Source organism: Columba livia, chromosome 2, assembly GCF_036013475.1.
Source record: "Columba livia isolate bColLiv1 breed racing homer chromosome 2, bColLiv1.pat.W.v2, whole genome shotgun sequence".
NCBI lineage: Eukaryota > Metazoa > Chordata > Aves > Columbiformes > Columbidae > Columba > Columba livia.
Genome location: NC_088603.1, coordinates 73566974 through 73582433, shown reverse-complemented (window position 1 = coordinate 73582433; position 15460 = coordinate 73566974). Strand labels below are relative to the sequence as shown.

The following is a 15460-nucleotide window of genomic DNA, read 5'->3' as shown; positions in this document are numbered from 1 at the left end:
GTGCCTGTGCAAGGAGGGAGCGCTCATCGGGGGCTGCGTGTGTGCCCTGGGGTGTGTTCGTACATGCACAGGGGGTGTGCACTGGGAGTAGGCTGTGTTCTTCACGGGGGGCCAACGGAGGCGGTGTGCACCGGGGCGGAGGAGTGTGCATTTCGGGGAGAGGGATGGGAGCACGGAGGGGGTGCGCAGCCGTGAGGGCTGTGCACAGGCCGAGGGGTGCGTGTGCGTCCTGGGGTCTGTGCACGAAGGAGGCGTGCACCGAGGAGGGGCCGTGCACGGAGCGGGGTGTGTTCACCCATCCGTGTGTGCGTGTGCATCTACCGGGCAGGGTGAAACGGCCGTGTGCACACCCGCAGGGCTATGCACGGAGGAAGCGTGCACCCACTGGGCTGCCAGCGGGCGTGCCCGGGGCGGGCGGCTGCACAGGGCCGGTGTCCGGGTGGGAGGCGGCACCACCGGCAGCGGCGGGGCGGGCGCGGCGGAGCACCGCCTCCTGGGGCAGCGGGGCGGGCCGCCCGCTCGGGCCTTGCGTGCTGAGGCCTGGTCGCGCCGGGAGAAGGGCCGATGGAGGCGGAAAGCGGCGGGGGAGCGGCGGCGGCAGCAGCGGGCAGCATCGCCCTGCACGACTTCAGCGGGCGGCTGGGCGAGCAGCTGGTGCACTTCCACGCCATGCGGCTGCGGGACTCTCTCTTTCTCTGGGTGGGAGCCGCGCCCGCCCTGGCCAGCCTGGCCGTCGCCATGTGCAGCCCCCGTGTGAGTGTCCCCACCGCCTCTCCCGGGCTGCCGGGACCCTGCGGCGAAGCGGGAGGGCGGCTGGGGGGGGGGTGCCCGCCGCCTCCCGCCCCGCTCTGCCGGGGGCTAAGCCCTGCGCTCTGCTGTGCTCCGCTTGCAGGACAGCATCCCGGTGGCCGCCTCGCTCCTGGGGGATCCCTCCGACACCGCCTCCACCTGCCTGGCCCAGCGCTTGGGTAGGTGCGGGCGCGGTGGCTGCGCGCTCCCGCCGGGGAGGGGGGGCGGATCCGGGGCGGCGGGGGTGGGCTGGATTGTCGCCTTCCGCGGCGGGGGGCGGTGAAACACACGGGCCGGGCCCGGGTGGAGCTGTTTCTGGTGGCATTGGAGCCACCACTCCCGGTGTGGGTGGGCGCAGGGGGATGCGGTGCTCGCCGCCCCCGGCCCAGCAGCAGCCGCTGTCTGCGGACCGGCCGTGGATCCTCCTGGCGGTGCAGGCTCAAGGCAGTTTCCTTTACCACTCACTTTTTTTTTCAGCTGTGTACACATCTGCCTGACCTCAGCTGGTGGGGTTTCTGACTCAGGGCACGCTGAGCATTGTCAAAAGCGTGTTATTTAATATCCTGACCCTGGCTTTGGGTGCGAGTCAGAGGAAGCACATTCTTGCGAGTGACATTTCCGGTGACCTCCTCTCTCTACTTCTGTGCTGTGGGGTGGCCATCATGTGAGACATGTTGATTTTGCCCGAAGATGAAGCCACACCTCTCCACATCGTGCACATTTTAGCCACCAAATTCTGAGAAGTTCTGGCCTGGAAAGTCCTGCATCATCTCACAGATGCCAGTGTTCGATCTGACTGTCCCTGCATGCACTTCTCAGGATGTCTCAATTTTCAGCATGTGTAGAGTATCCTGCTATACTTGGTGCGATGCTGATGTAGCCAGATTTCTCAATCCAAATGCTAACTTTCAGACCCCTGTACCTCTAAAAAAATACTTGGCCTAATGCATCCTGGTACTCTCACATCTCTGACAGCTGCATCATGCTGGATACTTATCACCTACCAGTAACCGAAGCACCTCCATCTGGTGAACTGTACTTGTTACTGGGTTTTCAGTGCAAGATGCTACGCTGCTCAGTCTCATCTTTTGTTGCTTCATTTGGAAAAGCCACATAATTGTTCATTTTCTGTGTGCTGATCTTCATTATGGGCAATTTGTCCTGAGTTTGTATGGTCAGGCAGTTTCACAAATCTACACCTACTTCTCCCCAGCAACTAATGTGTATATAAGAAAAGAATTGCTCACGAGACTGGTCTTTGAAGAACAGTACTAGTATCCTTTCTTCATCCTGATAACTTTTATCTTTTAATAACCACTGTTGCAGTCTCACCTGGTTGCAGCTCTCTCTCTGAATACGAGGCTTGATCATTTCCACTTAAAGCGATCATTCTATGAGGTACAGCATAACATGGTTTCTTTAGGTGTAATTAGTGCATTATTCTTAAGAAGCCAGTTAGTAAAAATGTAGTCAGAGAGGGTTTACTTTTGAAAAAGTGCAACAGTTTATTCCATTTTTCTCTTTGGTTCCTCATTACTAGTTTCTTTTGAAACTTGCTCTAAGCTGAGTAGCGTTGGAGTCTAGCTCTAAGTCTCCTGTCTTTTTTTTTTTTTTTAGCGTGTGTGCTATCTTCACTCTTTAACATTTATTACAGATTTCATAGCTAGAGTCAGTAATAACTTGTTATTTCTTATATTAGTTCTTTCAGTGTTGTAGCACAGAGGCTGTCCAGGTCACCTGATTTTTCTTCCAATAAGTGGTCTGAGTTTTGGTGCGTTTTTTTTTTTTAAGGTCCTTTTCTCATTTACATTGTTAATTAGGGCAACGAAGATGATTAAGGGAGTGGAGCACCTCCCTTATGAAGAAAGGCTGAGGGAGCTGGGTCTCTTTAGTTTGGAGAAGAGGAGACTAAGGGGGGACCTCATTAATGTTTATAAATATATAAAGGGTGAGTGCCATGAGGATGGAGCCAGGATCTTCTTGGTGGCAAACGATGATAGGACAAGGGGTAATGGGATCAAGCTGGAACACAAGAGGTTCCACTTAAATTTGAGAAAAAACTTCTTCTCAGTGAGGGTGACAGAGCACTGGAACAGGCTGCCCAGGGAGGTTGTGGAGTCTCCTTCTCTGGAGACATTCAAAACCTGCCTGGACATGTTCCTGTGCGACCTCACTTAGGCGTTCCTGCTCCAGCAGGGGGATTGGACTAGATGATCTTTTGAGGTCCCTTCCAATCCCAAACATACTGTGATACTGTGAATTTCACATACTTTGTTACTGAGTAACATGATAGTGTTACTTGGTACTGGGATATCGGTTACTCTTTATTCATGGAGTATAATGCACCTTCCTATTTTCTTTCTTTGTGCTTAAAGTGTCTTTCATTATTTTGTCTTAAGCTTTCTGTGCCAGCTGCAGCCCAGCTTGGCTTTTGGGCAATATTCCTCTATCCATGTCATCTAACATCTGGGTTACAGTTTTCCCGGCTGGTCAGTCTCTTTTATATTTGTTATAGACATAATTCTCACTCCTACTACCCTGCTTAAGGTCTACTGTATTGACGAAGGCCTGTAGACCTTTTTCACCTTTGGCTGAAGAGGGAAAGTCAATAATACACTTTTGATTTGAATAATTACATGCTTTCTCTTCACCTGATCATAACTGAGATTTGAGAAGTGGAATAAATCTTTTTAGGTTTGGTCAGTCCAGCAATTTAAGTTGGCTCATGGTCACTTATTCCAAATTGTTTATTCTCCTGAAACCAGTGGATCTGCAAGATCATCATTAAGGATCTCTGTATCTTCTCTGTTTCACAAAGTGTTTGGTAAGGAAATCTGTGTTCTGCCTTGACTAGAAATACTGAGCTTTGCTGCTACTGGTAAGTTTTCCTCTGGGAAATTAAATCCCTGGTATTACCACAAATTTTGTAATAACAGAGCTGCTGTTCACAGCAAAGTCTGACTTGTAGCTATACTTCCAAGGTAGCCTTCTTAACCATCCTGCCATGTGGTAATCTTCAGGCAGGCAGTATCTTTTTACCTATCCTATCCTATCCTATCCTATCCTATCCTATCCTATCCTATCCTATCCTATCCTATCCTATCCTATCCTATCCTATCCTATCCTATCCTGTCACCATTTTTTCCATGCTGTTTCCCTTCTGGTCTTTGCGGGCACTAACATGAGTAGCATATGGTGCCATTTGAACATGTTTTTTTTTTTTAGTTTCTTATACTTCCCAGTCACATTCTATCACTTGCCTTTTGTTCCTGCAATGTCAGGTTCCGTGTCTGTACGTGTTCTCCTGGTGTTGTCTTTATAGCCTGGCAGGTCCTAGCCGGAACAGCTGTATTTGGTGTACTGACTCTATCTTTTTCCTTATTTCAGTGTGTTTTATTTTGTTTGTTTGGTGTTTTGTTTGTTTGTTTGTTTTTCTTTTGCATTATTGAAGACACATTTGCCATGTTCCTGTTCCTTTTTAGCTATTTATATCTACACCTGTTTGTATCAGGTGCAGGGAGTGTTTCCCATCACCCTCTCTGATTGCTCTAGCATGAGATGTGTCTCACTAGACAGGAATCCCATATCCTAGAAGATTGTTTTCTGTGGGTTAGTGGAGTCCGATTCATGAGAAAGTCTTGTCCGCTAGTGCCTCCCTTACCTGCATATCCTGAAACCCCAGTGTTTCTGGCCATAGTAACTACTGAATAATGCTGTGCCTTCATCTCCCCTCTGTAGGGACTGCTGAAGATCATCTGAACCTCTTCTTTTGAGTCTTTTCCCAGCACTAATGGTCTACAAGCTTATACCTAACACTTGTTCTGTCCTGTTCTCACTGGGCTCCTCTCCAAGCTAGGATTTGGACTTTGACTGCATCCATGATCTCATAGGAGCAGGTCTGTGCTGCTGTGGTGCCTCTTGGCACTCAGCACATTCCAGTGATGGGCTGCCAGTGAGGCTTGCCCTGTGCTTTGAGGGGCTGGAGCAACAGGGGTCAGCGAGAAGCAGCCCTGCTGGAGGTTTTTTTAGGTAAGCCCTGTCTTTGTCTTTCGCAGTTTTCTGCTTTGGTCTGAAGGTGCAAATGGTCTTCCTTGGAGATGTAAGACCTGCCTGCTTCTGTCCTTCCCCCTAAAGTCCACATGTCCTATTGAATTTGCAGGGAAGTGGGGACAGAAGAGGTCCAGCTGCCCTTTACAGAATCACAGAACGTTAGGGATTGGAAGGGACCTCAAAAGATCATTTAGTCCAATCCCCCCACTGGAGCAGGAACACACAGATGAGGTTACACAGGAACGTGTCCAGGTGGGTTTTGAATGTCTCCAGAGTAGGAGACTCCACAACCCCCCTGGGCAGCCTGTTCCAGTGCTCTGGCACCCTCACTGAGAAGAAGTTTCTTTTCATTTTTAAGTGGGACCTCCTCTGTTCCAGTTTGTACCCATTGCCTCGAGAAGAGCCTGGCTCCATCCTTGTGACACTCACCCGTTACGTATTTATAAACATTAATGAGGTCACCCCTCAGTCTCCTCTTTAGGGCAGAGCTCCCCTGCACAGGCAGCCCTGAGGGATCCGCTGTGCTCCCGGGAACTGGAAGAACATCCCAGAGACTCAGCCAGGTCTTATGCAAGTGTAGTTAAGAAGTTGGAGTTTTGACTGCAGTGTACAATGTAGCTTCATTGCATAAGATAAAGGTATTAATTACTTCAGAATTAGCGTTGCATTCATTTAGGGCATGACGATGAAGCACTAGCGCTTGGAAAATGTACTGCTTTTTACCACAAAATCTGGTGCCAAGCAGTAATTTGTGCAATCAGAGCAACATGCTGCATTATATCGGTGTTTTGTAGTGCCAGGTTTTATAAAGCAAATGAGTCCTTGCATTTCAGAAGCAGCCCTGCTTACTGAGCCAGGAGGCTGGTAACCTGTTAGAACAGAAAATAAGAAATTGATTTGCATAATGAAAATGCCTGAAAAGTACATTTGATAGTATAGATAGGTTTTCTGTAGTTAACTTTCCCATTTAAAAAGGATTGATGTGTTAGGAATTCTGGTGCATTTATTTTCAATTTTAAAAATTCAGATGATATTTTTGAATATTCAGCATAACCATCTGATTTCTCCCCAGGATCATCATCTCCAAGTCATTCCCTGCCAGGAATATCTCATGACCCAAATACCATTTCTTTTCTTCTATTTCACACAACTCAGTTTAAATTCGGTGCCTGTTTTTCCTCTTTTGTGCTTAATCTTTCACAAAGTTTAGTTTTAGCATTGTATAAAGACAGTTACCATTTTGCTGTATTACTGTTGTACGGTAGGAGGATTACATTTTATTTAGAAAACACTTCTTGGTGTTGTCTGGTCTGGGCTGATAATTGTCTTCCTGTCCCAGTGGACACTTCGATCACTGTTAATTAGCTCTGTCATGGAAGGCAGCTCTTAATTTTATAGCACCTCTTTTGAGGTATTTGTCATTACAGTAGCCTGGAACTTGTGCTTGGCTTCATCATGTTCAACCCAGGCTCTCCAGCATCCTGGAGTGTTTGTGGACACCATATAAATAAAGGCTAAAGGAAATAAAGTTATTGAGACTAGGCTTAGGCAAGAGTGATGCGCACTTTTGGGGGCCTTTTTAGGGGTTTATAAGAAAACAGAACTTTGTTAATTGGGGCCTAATCACTTTCTTGTGCTCTTTCACTCTGTGTTTTTCATAGCATAGCATAGATTTACCATAGACTTAGCAGAAACTAGATTTCAGTGCCAAGGGTCTGTAGTTTCGCTTAAACCGTACTGTATTTAAGAAGCACACAAAACCCCCTAAAAACACTGTGAGGTTTTCCACTGACTAATGGCTTTTTGCATCAGGCCAAAAACTTGGTCATAGTCACCGGCCTTATGTTGCCCCTTTCAGTGATGTGCCACTGCTTGGGTACTTGTTCTGTTATTCCTTTACAGCTGGGTCCAGCACAGCAGGAGTGGAGAATGTTGTCTCAGAAATCAACATGATGCAGCTTTTTAAAATGCTTGCTTGAATACCATCATCACTTTTATATGAGTGAACTATGGCTGAGTATTCTGTTTTGTGTTTTAGCCAGCAAGACCAAAAAACAGATATTTGTCAGCTACAATCTTCAAAACACAGACAGCAACTTCACCTTACTCATAGAAAACAGGATCAAAGAAGAAATGATGGCTTTTCCAGAGAAGTTCTGACTTTGCGTCATTGTAAAATAACCTGAAGTTTTTGTTCTAGAAAAACTGATTGCAATTTTCACACTGACATTGTTAGTATATTTGTTTTGTATTGTTTTGATTGAATTTGCAGTTGTTATTAAATATAGCTGGACCTAAATACAGTTGAGCCTGGAGGTTTTCTTTCCAAATTTACTAACCTGTTAAGTAGGAGATACGTGAGTAGAACAGAAAATATGCTGCAATGTGAGAACGTTGTGAAAGCGTGTGCAGTGTCTGCCCTGCATTCAGTACTGGGATCTACTGGGAAATGTTCTAAATTCTACCTATACAATTGATCTATTATGTACTAGTATTAGACATAGTATAGCAGCTTTTAGTGTTCAAATAAAATAACCCCAAAAAAGCAGATATGTTTATAGTATTGAAAAGCTGTACCATAAAGTGTTACTGTGTTTTATTTTTCTGCTCCCTGGTGGTTGTAGTACTAGTGCTAAACACTCCATTTCTTTCCATCTCTTGGGCACTGAGAATACGGGGAGTTTCACAAAGAGTTTTCTGTACATCCATGAGGGCTATACAGAAGGAAAAAGCACACCTTGAATTTTGGACCAATACATAGATCTGTCAGGCTGCTAGAAGAGCATCATGTGTGTAAATTGAGCATACTCATTAGAAAAATCAGAGCAGTTGCTAACACCACCACTGCAAATAATCCTGCTGTTACATCTCTAGATTTGCTTTTAGGTTGGACGGGTATCCTTTCAGAGGTAGATCCATGGGCAATTTTGTTCAACAAAAAGGGCAGCTAAAGGTTAACCATACAAAAAAACCACAAGCCGGCCATGGTGGCTGCTTGCAGCTGTCAGTATGTGCTGTGCTATGCTCCACCACCTATTATTCACAGCAATTTGGAGGAACACTGAGCTTCACAACCTCATGAGCAAATCCAGGTTATTTCTTTTGCGTTGCAAGTTGAGCCCTACCTCAGGCGTAAGCTTCTGGTACAAACAAAAACTACTAGTGCTGCTGCTGGACAACTGTCCTAACAACCTGCAGAGAAGTGATGGACTTACCTTGCTGTGGTGCCATGATTGGCTATTAAAACCTGTACCTGAGAGGTTGCTGCTGCAGAAGGCATAACCCCTGCTGAGTCACTTGTTCAAAGGGGTTTTGAACACCCATTGGCTTCCACCTTGCAGATTTGATGTGGGTGCAGAGGGTCCTTCCTTACCTGGTGGGAACAGCTGCCGGTCCTTGGCTGCAGTTCAGGATCAGAAGAGCAAACAGCAATTGTTGGATGGCATTTTTTAGTTTACATAACCTGGGAAACAGAGTGAACAATTCTGTGATTGAATGTAAAGGATAATTTGCTGCAAATCAATGTGCTGATTTAATTAGCTTGATTTAAAATCAGCTCATTCTGTTTGTAGAGGAGGGTAGGGCTGTTTGCTGAGGTGTCACATTAGCTGCTGCCGGGCTGCTTCAGAAGTCACTGCGAGGGAGCCAGACCAAGGAGAGCAAACTGATGGGACAACGTTATTTTATTCTGTACATTTACATACAAAGTTCTTTTCAGTAGGTACAACGGATGTAACATCATGCAGACATTTAGCTTGTAAGACTGTTTTCAGTACTTGATTTAAGCTTGTGCTATGAGGAAGCACCACCAGACTATTCATGATCAAAACGTACAGTAACACGATTCTTTAAAACTTCATCAGAAACTGAAATGGGGAGGGAGGTCTCACCCACTAGACATAACACACCATACTCCTTTCCCGAAACATTTTACACAATACATTTAAAATGAGGTTTGTCATTTTATTAAAAAAAAAAAAATAAAAGAAGAGTTACAGTGGGGGAGATCATCCCCCCACTTAATAGTGTTGTCTTATGTGCCAGCTACAGGCGCAACTTGACTTGACATTCACAGAGTTCAGTTAATGGCACTTCTGCTTCCAATTTGGTGACCTTCAGTGTTTGGCTCCGGGAAGAGGCAACAGTTAAGTAAAGTATTTCCATTAAAAAACAAAACAAAAAAAATTAAAAAGCCTGCTCAACAAAACCAAAAAGTCATACAACTCTCTTTCTGAGTGGCCACAAAACATCTGCAAACAGGCGACTGTGTTACCTGTTTGCAGTGTCTCTGGCAATGAAAGCAGTACTGAAACCTTAAAAGGAAAAAGAAGCCCAAACAAAACAAAATAAAACCAACAAAGAAACCCCACAAGCAACCAAAACAAGATCAAGCGTAATGCCACTATCACATTTTTGTTTAAACTTACAAAGATGGAGGAAAGCCCTTAAAAGGTAAACCCAAAGAAAAAATCCACTGATGGGCTTAGAGGTTGTGGAAGGCTCACAGAAAAAAGGCCAATATGGACCAGGACAGCTTTGACCACTTCCCCTGTTGTGGCGGCCAGAAAGAGCCACCTGAGAAAAGCCTTTTCTGGTGATGGCTGTGGAGGGGATGTGGCCAGGGAGCTGATGGTGCATCCAACCAAGAGCCTCATCGCGCCGTGGGACTAGGCAGAGCTCAGTGAACATCTCCACCTTCCTGCCCCACTGCATCACCTGGTACCCGACTCCTCCGCACGAGATGCACACGGCAAAAGCTTTCCAACTCTGTGTGCGTATGTGGAAAAACACATAAATCACAGATTTGTTTCAGGAAAAAGAGCAAAACTGGAGCTGCCAAGGCAGGAAATCAGTTTGTGTTTTATTGTCATGACAGAGGCAGAGGGCCAGACCAACTTGAGAAGCTGGGGCTCCCCACGTGGCAGAAGATCAGTACCAACTACTTGGTTTCAGGCAGAAAAAGCAAAAAAGCAGCAAATCAAGTCAAATTCATAAGAATTAAAAAACCAAAAATGCCGCTTGTACCTGTCACCTAGTTTATCATATAAAGGTTGATATGTTTAAACAACTGTTCTCTTCCTGGGCCCCTCTGTCATCAGAGAGCCACCGCTGGAATTGGAAACAATAAAGCGCTGTGGACAGCAGCGGTGAGCACACCGGGATGGCTGGCAGTGCTGGGAGCAGCTGCTTTAATAGGCTTGTGGATGGTTGACCAGAGCCGTACTGTAGCTTGAGCACACACGCACAGAGACCACGCAGGAAGGAGCTGCTGGCTCCACGGCACAATGGATGGTAGGACGCCGCTCTCTGCTCGCCCATGCTCCTCTGCTTTCAGGCCTTTTTCCATTAAGACTTGTTTTACTTCTTCATTTTTTTGTTGTGAACCCACTTTTTCTCTTTTTTATTTTTTTCCCCCCACCCCAACGAGTGTGGCTTGCAACAAGCATCTCATATGGAAGGCAAAAGTTATTGCACAAATTTGGCACGTGAATACTGCATGAAAGGGGAAGGCCTGGGTTTTTTCCTTAGGTGAACACAGGCTGCAGAAATCTCAGCATGGAACAAAAAGAGAGGCAGCTGCACTCAAGCTCAACAATAAAACTCGAGTGTAAGGAAGATCAGGCTCTTGCTGTCGCAGCAAGTCTAGCAAAGGTGAAAAAAAATAGTAGTGTGACTTCAGGCAAAACTACCATCAACTGGTCCAGTGTTTCTTACCAGGCTCGAGAAGAACCTGAATGTCCACATCCTCTGTGCAAAAATTAGCAGCTTTAGGACAACATTGTTACTCTGAACACAACAATCTCTGTTGCTTCTGCAGGTCTACCTGTCCCCTTGCACTCATCAGCATCCGAGGCTGTGCTACTTACTGCATCACCTGCCGGGGAGCACGTATCTCTGATTTATTGGGGCCTGTATGAGGACATCGGCAGCCTAATGGAGGATGGAAATTGTTAGGTACAGTAGTTAATCGACAATATATACAGCAAAGGAGGAGGGGGAAGGGAAAGTAGAGGAGGAAAGTGCAAATGAGCGCTTTCCATGCGTACAAACACAAGATGTACATCAAACAAAGTGGCAATCATATGGACACTCGATACAACATCGACATCCTGCTGCTCTGTTTGTGTGAACGTCTGCACTACTGAGCAATCACTAAATGGATGGCCTGAGTGAGAAAGGAGAAGAGAGAGGGAGAGCAGGGAGGTTAACTACAATGCAAGAGAGCTGTTTGTTTGCTAAGTCCTTGCATTGAACTAGATCCTCACAATATTCACACAGTGAGAACCCAAAGCCGATGGCCAAAGGAAATAGCTGGTTTTGGGGCTGGAGAAGTGGCCACTATCACAGTGCTATCTGCACAGTGGGAGCCAAACTGGATGTTCACTTTTCTTAGCCTCGAGTAGGATCGATCCAATTTAAGTACATTTTATTTTTTTCTGAATGAAAACCCTACGAGAGCAGTTGGAGAAGGGGGAAATCTGGGTGAGTTCACTGCATATACTTGCATCAGAACCAGAAAACATCTCTAAAACCCCAAGATGGCCACCAGCAGACCATAATTCATTATTCACACACTATCAATTCATTTATCTCCAATAGTCACTTAAGTATTTTTCCCACTGAAGTTGAAAACCTGAACCCTGGTTCTAAAAACAGACAAGGCAATGCCAGGACATCCATTTCCCAGGAGTGGGAACCCCAGCTGTGACACCTTTTGGAACAAAGTACATATCCTTATGTTTTGTTCCTGCTCTTCTCCTGGAGCAGTCGCTCAGAGATTCTGGGCCTCCAGGTAATGAAAACCATTCTCAGCAAAACTAATTGTTGCATCATTGGTCAAACCATTTACATCTCATTGCGATTAAACACCAGCCAGAACTGTCTAAAATAGATAAACAGACTCTTAAAATGCAGAAGGCTGATCCTCATTGAAAAAATCAGCTTGTTTGGGTAGGATTTTCTTCACTGCATTTAGTGAAAAAAGAAAAGTACTAATTTAGAAAGTAACTTAAGTGCACATGGGCTATAAAAACAAACACAAGCTGCCTAAAATGCAGTCAGAGTTTGAGTCACAACAGGTTTTGCTTTTTTTTTTCCTCCTTTTTTTTTTTTTGGTGTATACAAACACAGCAGGCAACCTCTGCGCTTGGACTTTCTAGACAGGCAGAAGAATGTTGCACAAGTCTAAATTTCAGTCAATTCAACTTTGCAGTGGATCCCTCTTTCCTTTAAAGAAACACAAAAACAAAACAGAAAACACCCCCCCCCATGGTTTCTTTCTTGGAATGGCTGCACCTCTTATAATAAGATGGCTTCATTTTTGTGATCTATGAAAGGAAAAGGAAATAAAGTGCTTCTTGAGAATAAATCAAAATAAATATACATATTTAATGGCAGGAAAAAAAGAGTTCTGAAGGGCTACCTTCAGCCAGGTCTTTTCTCAGATGAGTCTTTTCCCCCGTAACTTTTTCAAGAGCAGTCTGCACAACAGTTGAAGATGCCAAAAGTTGCTTTAGCAGCAGAGTTGAATTCCCCCAAGTCTGTGTCTGCTCCACCACTGGTTTGTAAACCCTGTGCAAAACACCATTGCCCAAAGTGCTGCTCCTCCTGCACAACAGCATCAAATAAAACAAGAGAGTAGAAAGGGAAAAAAAACCAAACCCAACCAAAAAAAAGAAAAAAAGAAAAAGGAAGAAAAAAAAATCCACCCAGCTACATTGACTTCATCCCATTGGCAGTGGTGTTCTCGGAGATCCCGTCACTCACAGCTGCCGAGTCGTGGAGGCCGGAGTAATCCTTGAGTTCAGAGTTTGTCAGGAGCAGGGGCTGCTCCCCCTTCTTGTGCGGCAGGAGGGGCTGCCGGGTGTAATGTTCACCGTCCGGGATGTTCTCGGGCAGGTTCTGGTTCTTGCTCTCCGGCAGCAGCAGGATGCAGATGATGCAGATGAGCGTACAGCAGGCGAAGATGACGTGGTGGAGGAAGTAGCCTTTCTGGTTGTGGAGCTCCATGATGGGGGCGGTCAGGCGGCCGAAGCCCGCGCTGGCCAGGACCAGCCCCAGCCCACCTCCCCTGCAAACACAGCAGAGGTGAGAGCCCGGCCCCACAGCCCGCTCCGGCCAGCACAGCCCCATCGGCACTGCCCTGGGGAGCCCACAGTCACGACAGGCCCTCAGACCACAACCCCCACCCCGTCTGGCATGTACCTGCGCACCTGAAATCTCTAAGGCAAACCTGGTTTGCTCACAGCTTTTGTGCTGCACTGTCAATGCTTTAACATTGCTTTGCTGTTGTAGATCATTGCTGACTGTTCGCCTCAGTGTGGGGAAATGACTCTGCTCACTGAAGTATCTTTTCACACCCATATGAATGCCTCCACATAAGGAGAAGAGGTATTCCCACATGCAGTGAAGGAAAACCAGATTTTGCTTAACCTGTGAGCCTTCTTCAGCTTACACAAAACACACCAAGAAGCAGTAGGTGCAGAAGTAAATTTTTGTGGCTTTTCAGTACTTAAAAGGGGCCTATAAGAAAGATGGGGACAGACGTTTTAGCAGGGCCTGGTGCAATAGGACAAGGGGTAATGGTTTTAAACTAAAGGAGGTGAGATTCAGACTAGACACGAGAAAGAAGCTTTTTACAGTGAGCATGGTGAAACACTGGCCCAGGTTGCCCAGAGAGGTGGTAGATGCCCCATCCCTGGAGACATTCCAGGCCAGGCTGGATGGGGCTCTGAGCAACCTGATCTAGTTGAAGGTGTCCCTGCTCACTGCAGGGGGGTTGGACTAGATGGCCTTTGAAGTTCCCTTCCAACCCAAACTATTCTGTGATTCTATCTGGCATCAATCAGCAGTGGAGGCAGAAGAAGTAGAAGATAAGGACTTTACAGGCCACTGCCTCAACCCGTTATAGTAAACACCACGTGCTGAAACATTATCCCCACAAAAATTTGTGGTGGATGAAACCTCTCAACACACTGATGTTGTAATAACATGCATTTTTTCAGGAAAAGAAAAAAAAAAACACACTAAAATCACTAGTGGTCAGAATAGGATGACAAGAGCTTGGGATTAATTTCCAAGACCTTCTCTCAACTCACAGCACAAGTTGAGATAGGTCCCTCACTTCATTCTCTCTTACTCTTCTTGAGTATTCTTGCGTCACAGAAAGGGGTCATGACAAGGTTAACATTGGTCAAATGCTTAAATTGTAAATAGCTAACTATATAAAACATTCTTTATGGCACAAATGCTAATTTATTAAGTACAATGTGCTTGTATATTGAGATCATACATGCACACACATGAAAAAAAAAGAAAACACATTAAAAGCTTTAAAAAAAAAAAAAGCAAGCGTGAAAATAACTTCATCTCCCCTCAGCCACAAGCATAAATGTTGCTTATGCAAGCCAAATTCAGGGCTCTTTCCTGATGCTTGGCTATGCAAGCAACCCCTCCTGCTCATCATGGCCTCTCCAGGCCCTCTCCAGGGCAGACCATTTGCTCCTCCTGCCACAGCATCACCCTCAATTCATCGCCCCCATTTTAGCAACATCTCTGAGAGTGGCAGCTTGCCCTTGGTTTTCCAAAGGCCCTGCGCCTGCAGAGGGAGGTGTCACCATGAGCTTAATTGCTGGTACCCTGATCTCCACTACCCCACCGAGCTTGCCTGGGTATCATGATTCCTCCATTTCCTCTGGGAGATGCCATCTATTCCCAAACCCTCTGGTGACCAGATGGGCTCAGGAGCCTTTTTTCCAGGCCCAGCAGCAGAAATGCAATTATTAACAAAAACTGGATGTTACAGAAGACAACTACAGAAGGCAAATGAACCACTTTACATTAAATACTTGGGAAAAAAAAAAAAATCGACTGTTGAGCATACTAAAAAATATAGCACTATAAACCCTCAAACACCAAATTAACTCAGCCAACCACCATGTTAAAGCCAATCTTCACCAAATCCTTTAAAAAATCCACTGCTGCTTAACTGACAGCTAAAGGGCAGCAAGCACAGATTTTAAAAAAATGTTCTTGGGACACTGACTGGATCAAAAATTCATGTATGTACACTTTAATCCTCCCGACTGGCAGAGCATCTTTCACAGACAACAGTGATTTCCCCAAATACTGCAAAAAGCCCTTATTAAAAACTTGCCAGCTTTCCGATGGCAATTTAGGAACCCAGCTGAATGCGGCCATTGTGCAACTGGCCTCCCTGCAACTTCATTAATACACTCACATAAGTAATCGACACAACCAGCCCCAAATACACGGCAAATCACTCTCCAAGCTGGCTCCGGAGCAACAAAAGCCCGGCTCAATTTACATCCGTGTTTGCTACAGCTAAATTGTGTCTCAAGCCCCGAGAAGGACCTGAGGTGAGTTTTAAAAGCCGCTGTAGAAGGGTATCAAGCAAGCTGAAAGGAAACAGGAAAAGGCAACAACAAAGACGCCTCTGTCATTACGGGTCAAGCAGCTTCAGTTCTGAGGGAAAAAGAAAAGTTTTTCCATGTGACGTCAGTAATTAGAGCAAGCGTTACTTTATCCAGCACCACCAAAACCTGGCAGAAGGAGAGTTAAAAATACGTTTTGGTGTGCATCCTGGAAGATTTTTTTAATG

General features: G+C 45.8%; 2 protein-coding genes across 3 annotated transcripts in view; one reads left to right on the top strand and one right to left on the bottom strand.

Moving 5' to 3' along the window:
• The first annotated feature begins 469 nt into the window (after positions 1–469).
• On the top strand, positions 470–7138 carry PSMG4 (proteasome assembly chaperone 4). The gene is made up of 3 exons (XM_065052508.1): positions 470–753; positions 893–968; positions 6878–7138. The coding sequence occupies exons 1-3, from the start codon at positions 565–567 to the stop codon at positions 6997–6999; spliced, it is 387 nt and encodes a 128-aa protein (XP_064908580.1). The 5' UTR covers positions 470–564; the 3' UTR covers positions 7000–7138.
• Positions 7139–8504: 1366 nt separating this feature from the next.
• The window catches only part of SLC22A23 (solute carrier family 22 member 23), a 117360-nt gene continuing 110404 nt past the window's right edge, over positions 8505–15460 (bottom strand). For both annotated transcript variants that reach the window (XM_065052506.1, XM_065052507.1), the window contains one exon: positions 8505–12910. In XM_065052506.1, coding sequence (XP_064908578.1) covers positions 12553–12910 — 358 coding nt within the window. In that variant the 3' untranslated portion in view covers positions 8505–12552. The remainder of the gene's footprint in view (positions 12911–15460) is intronic.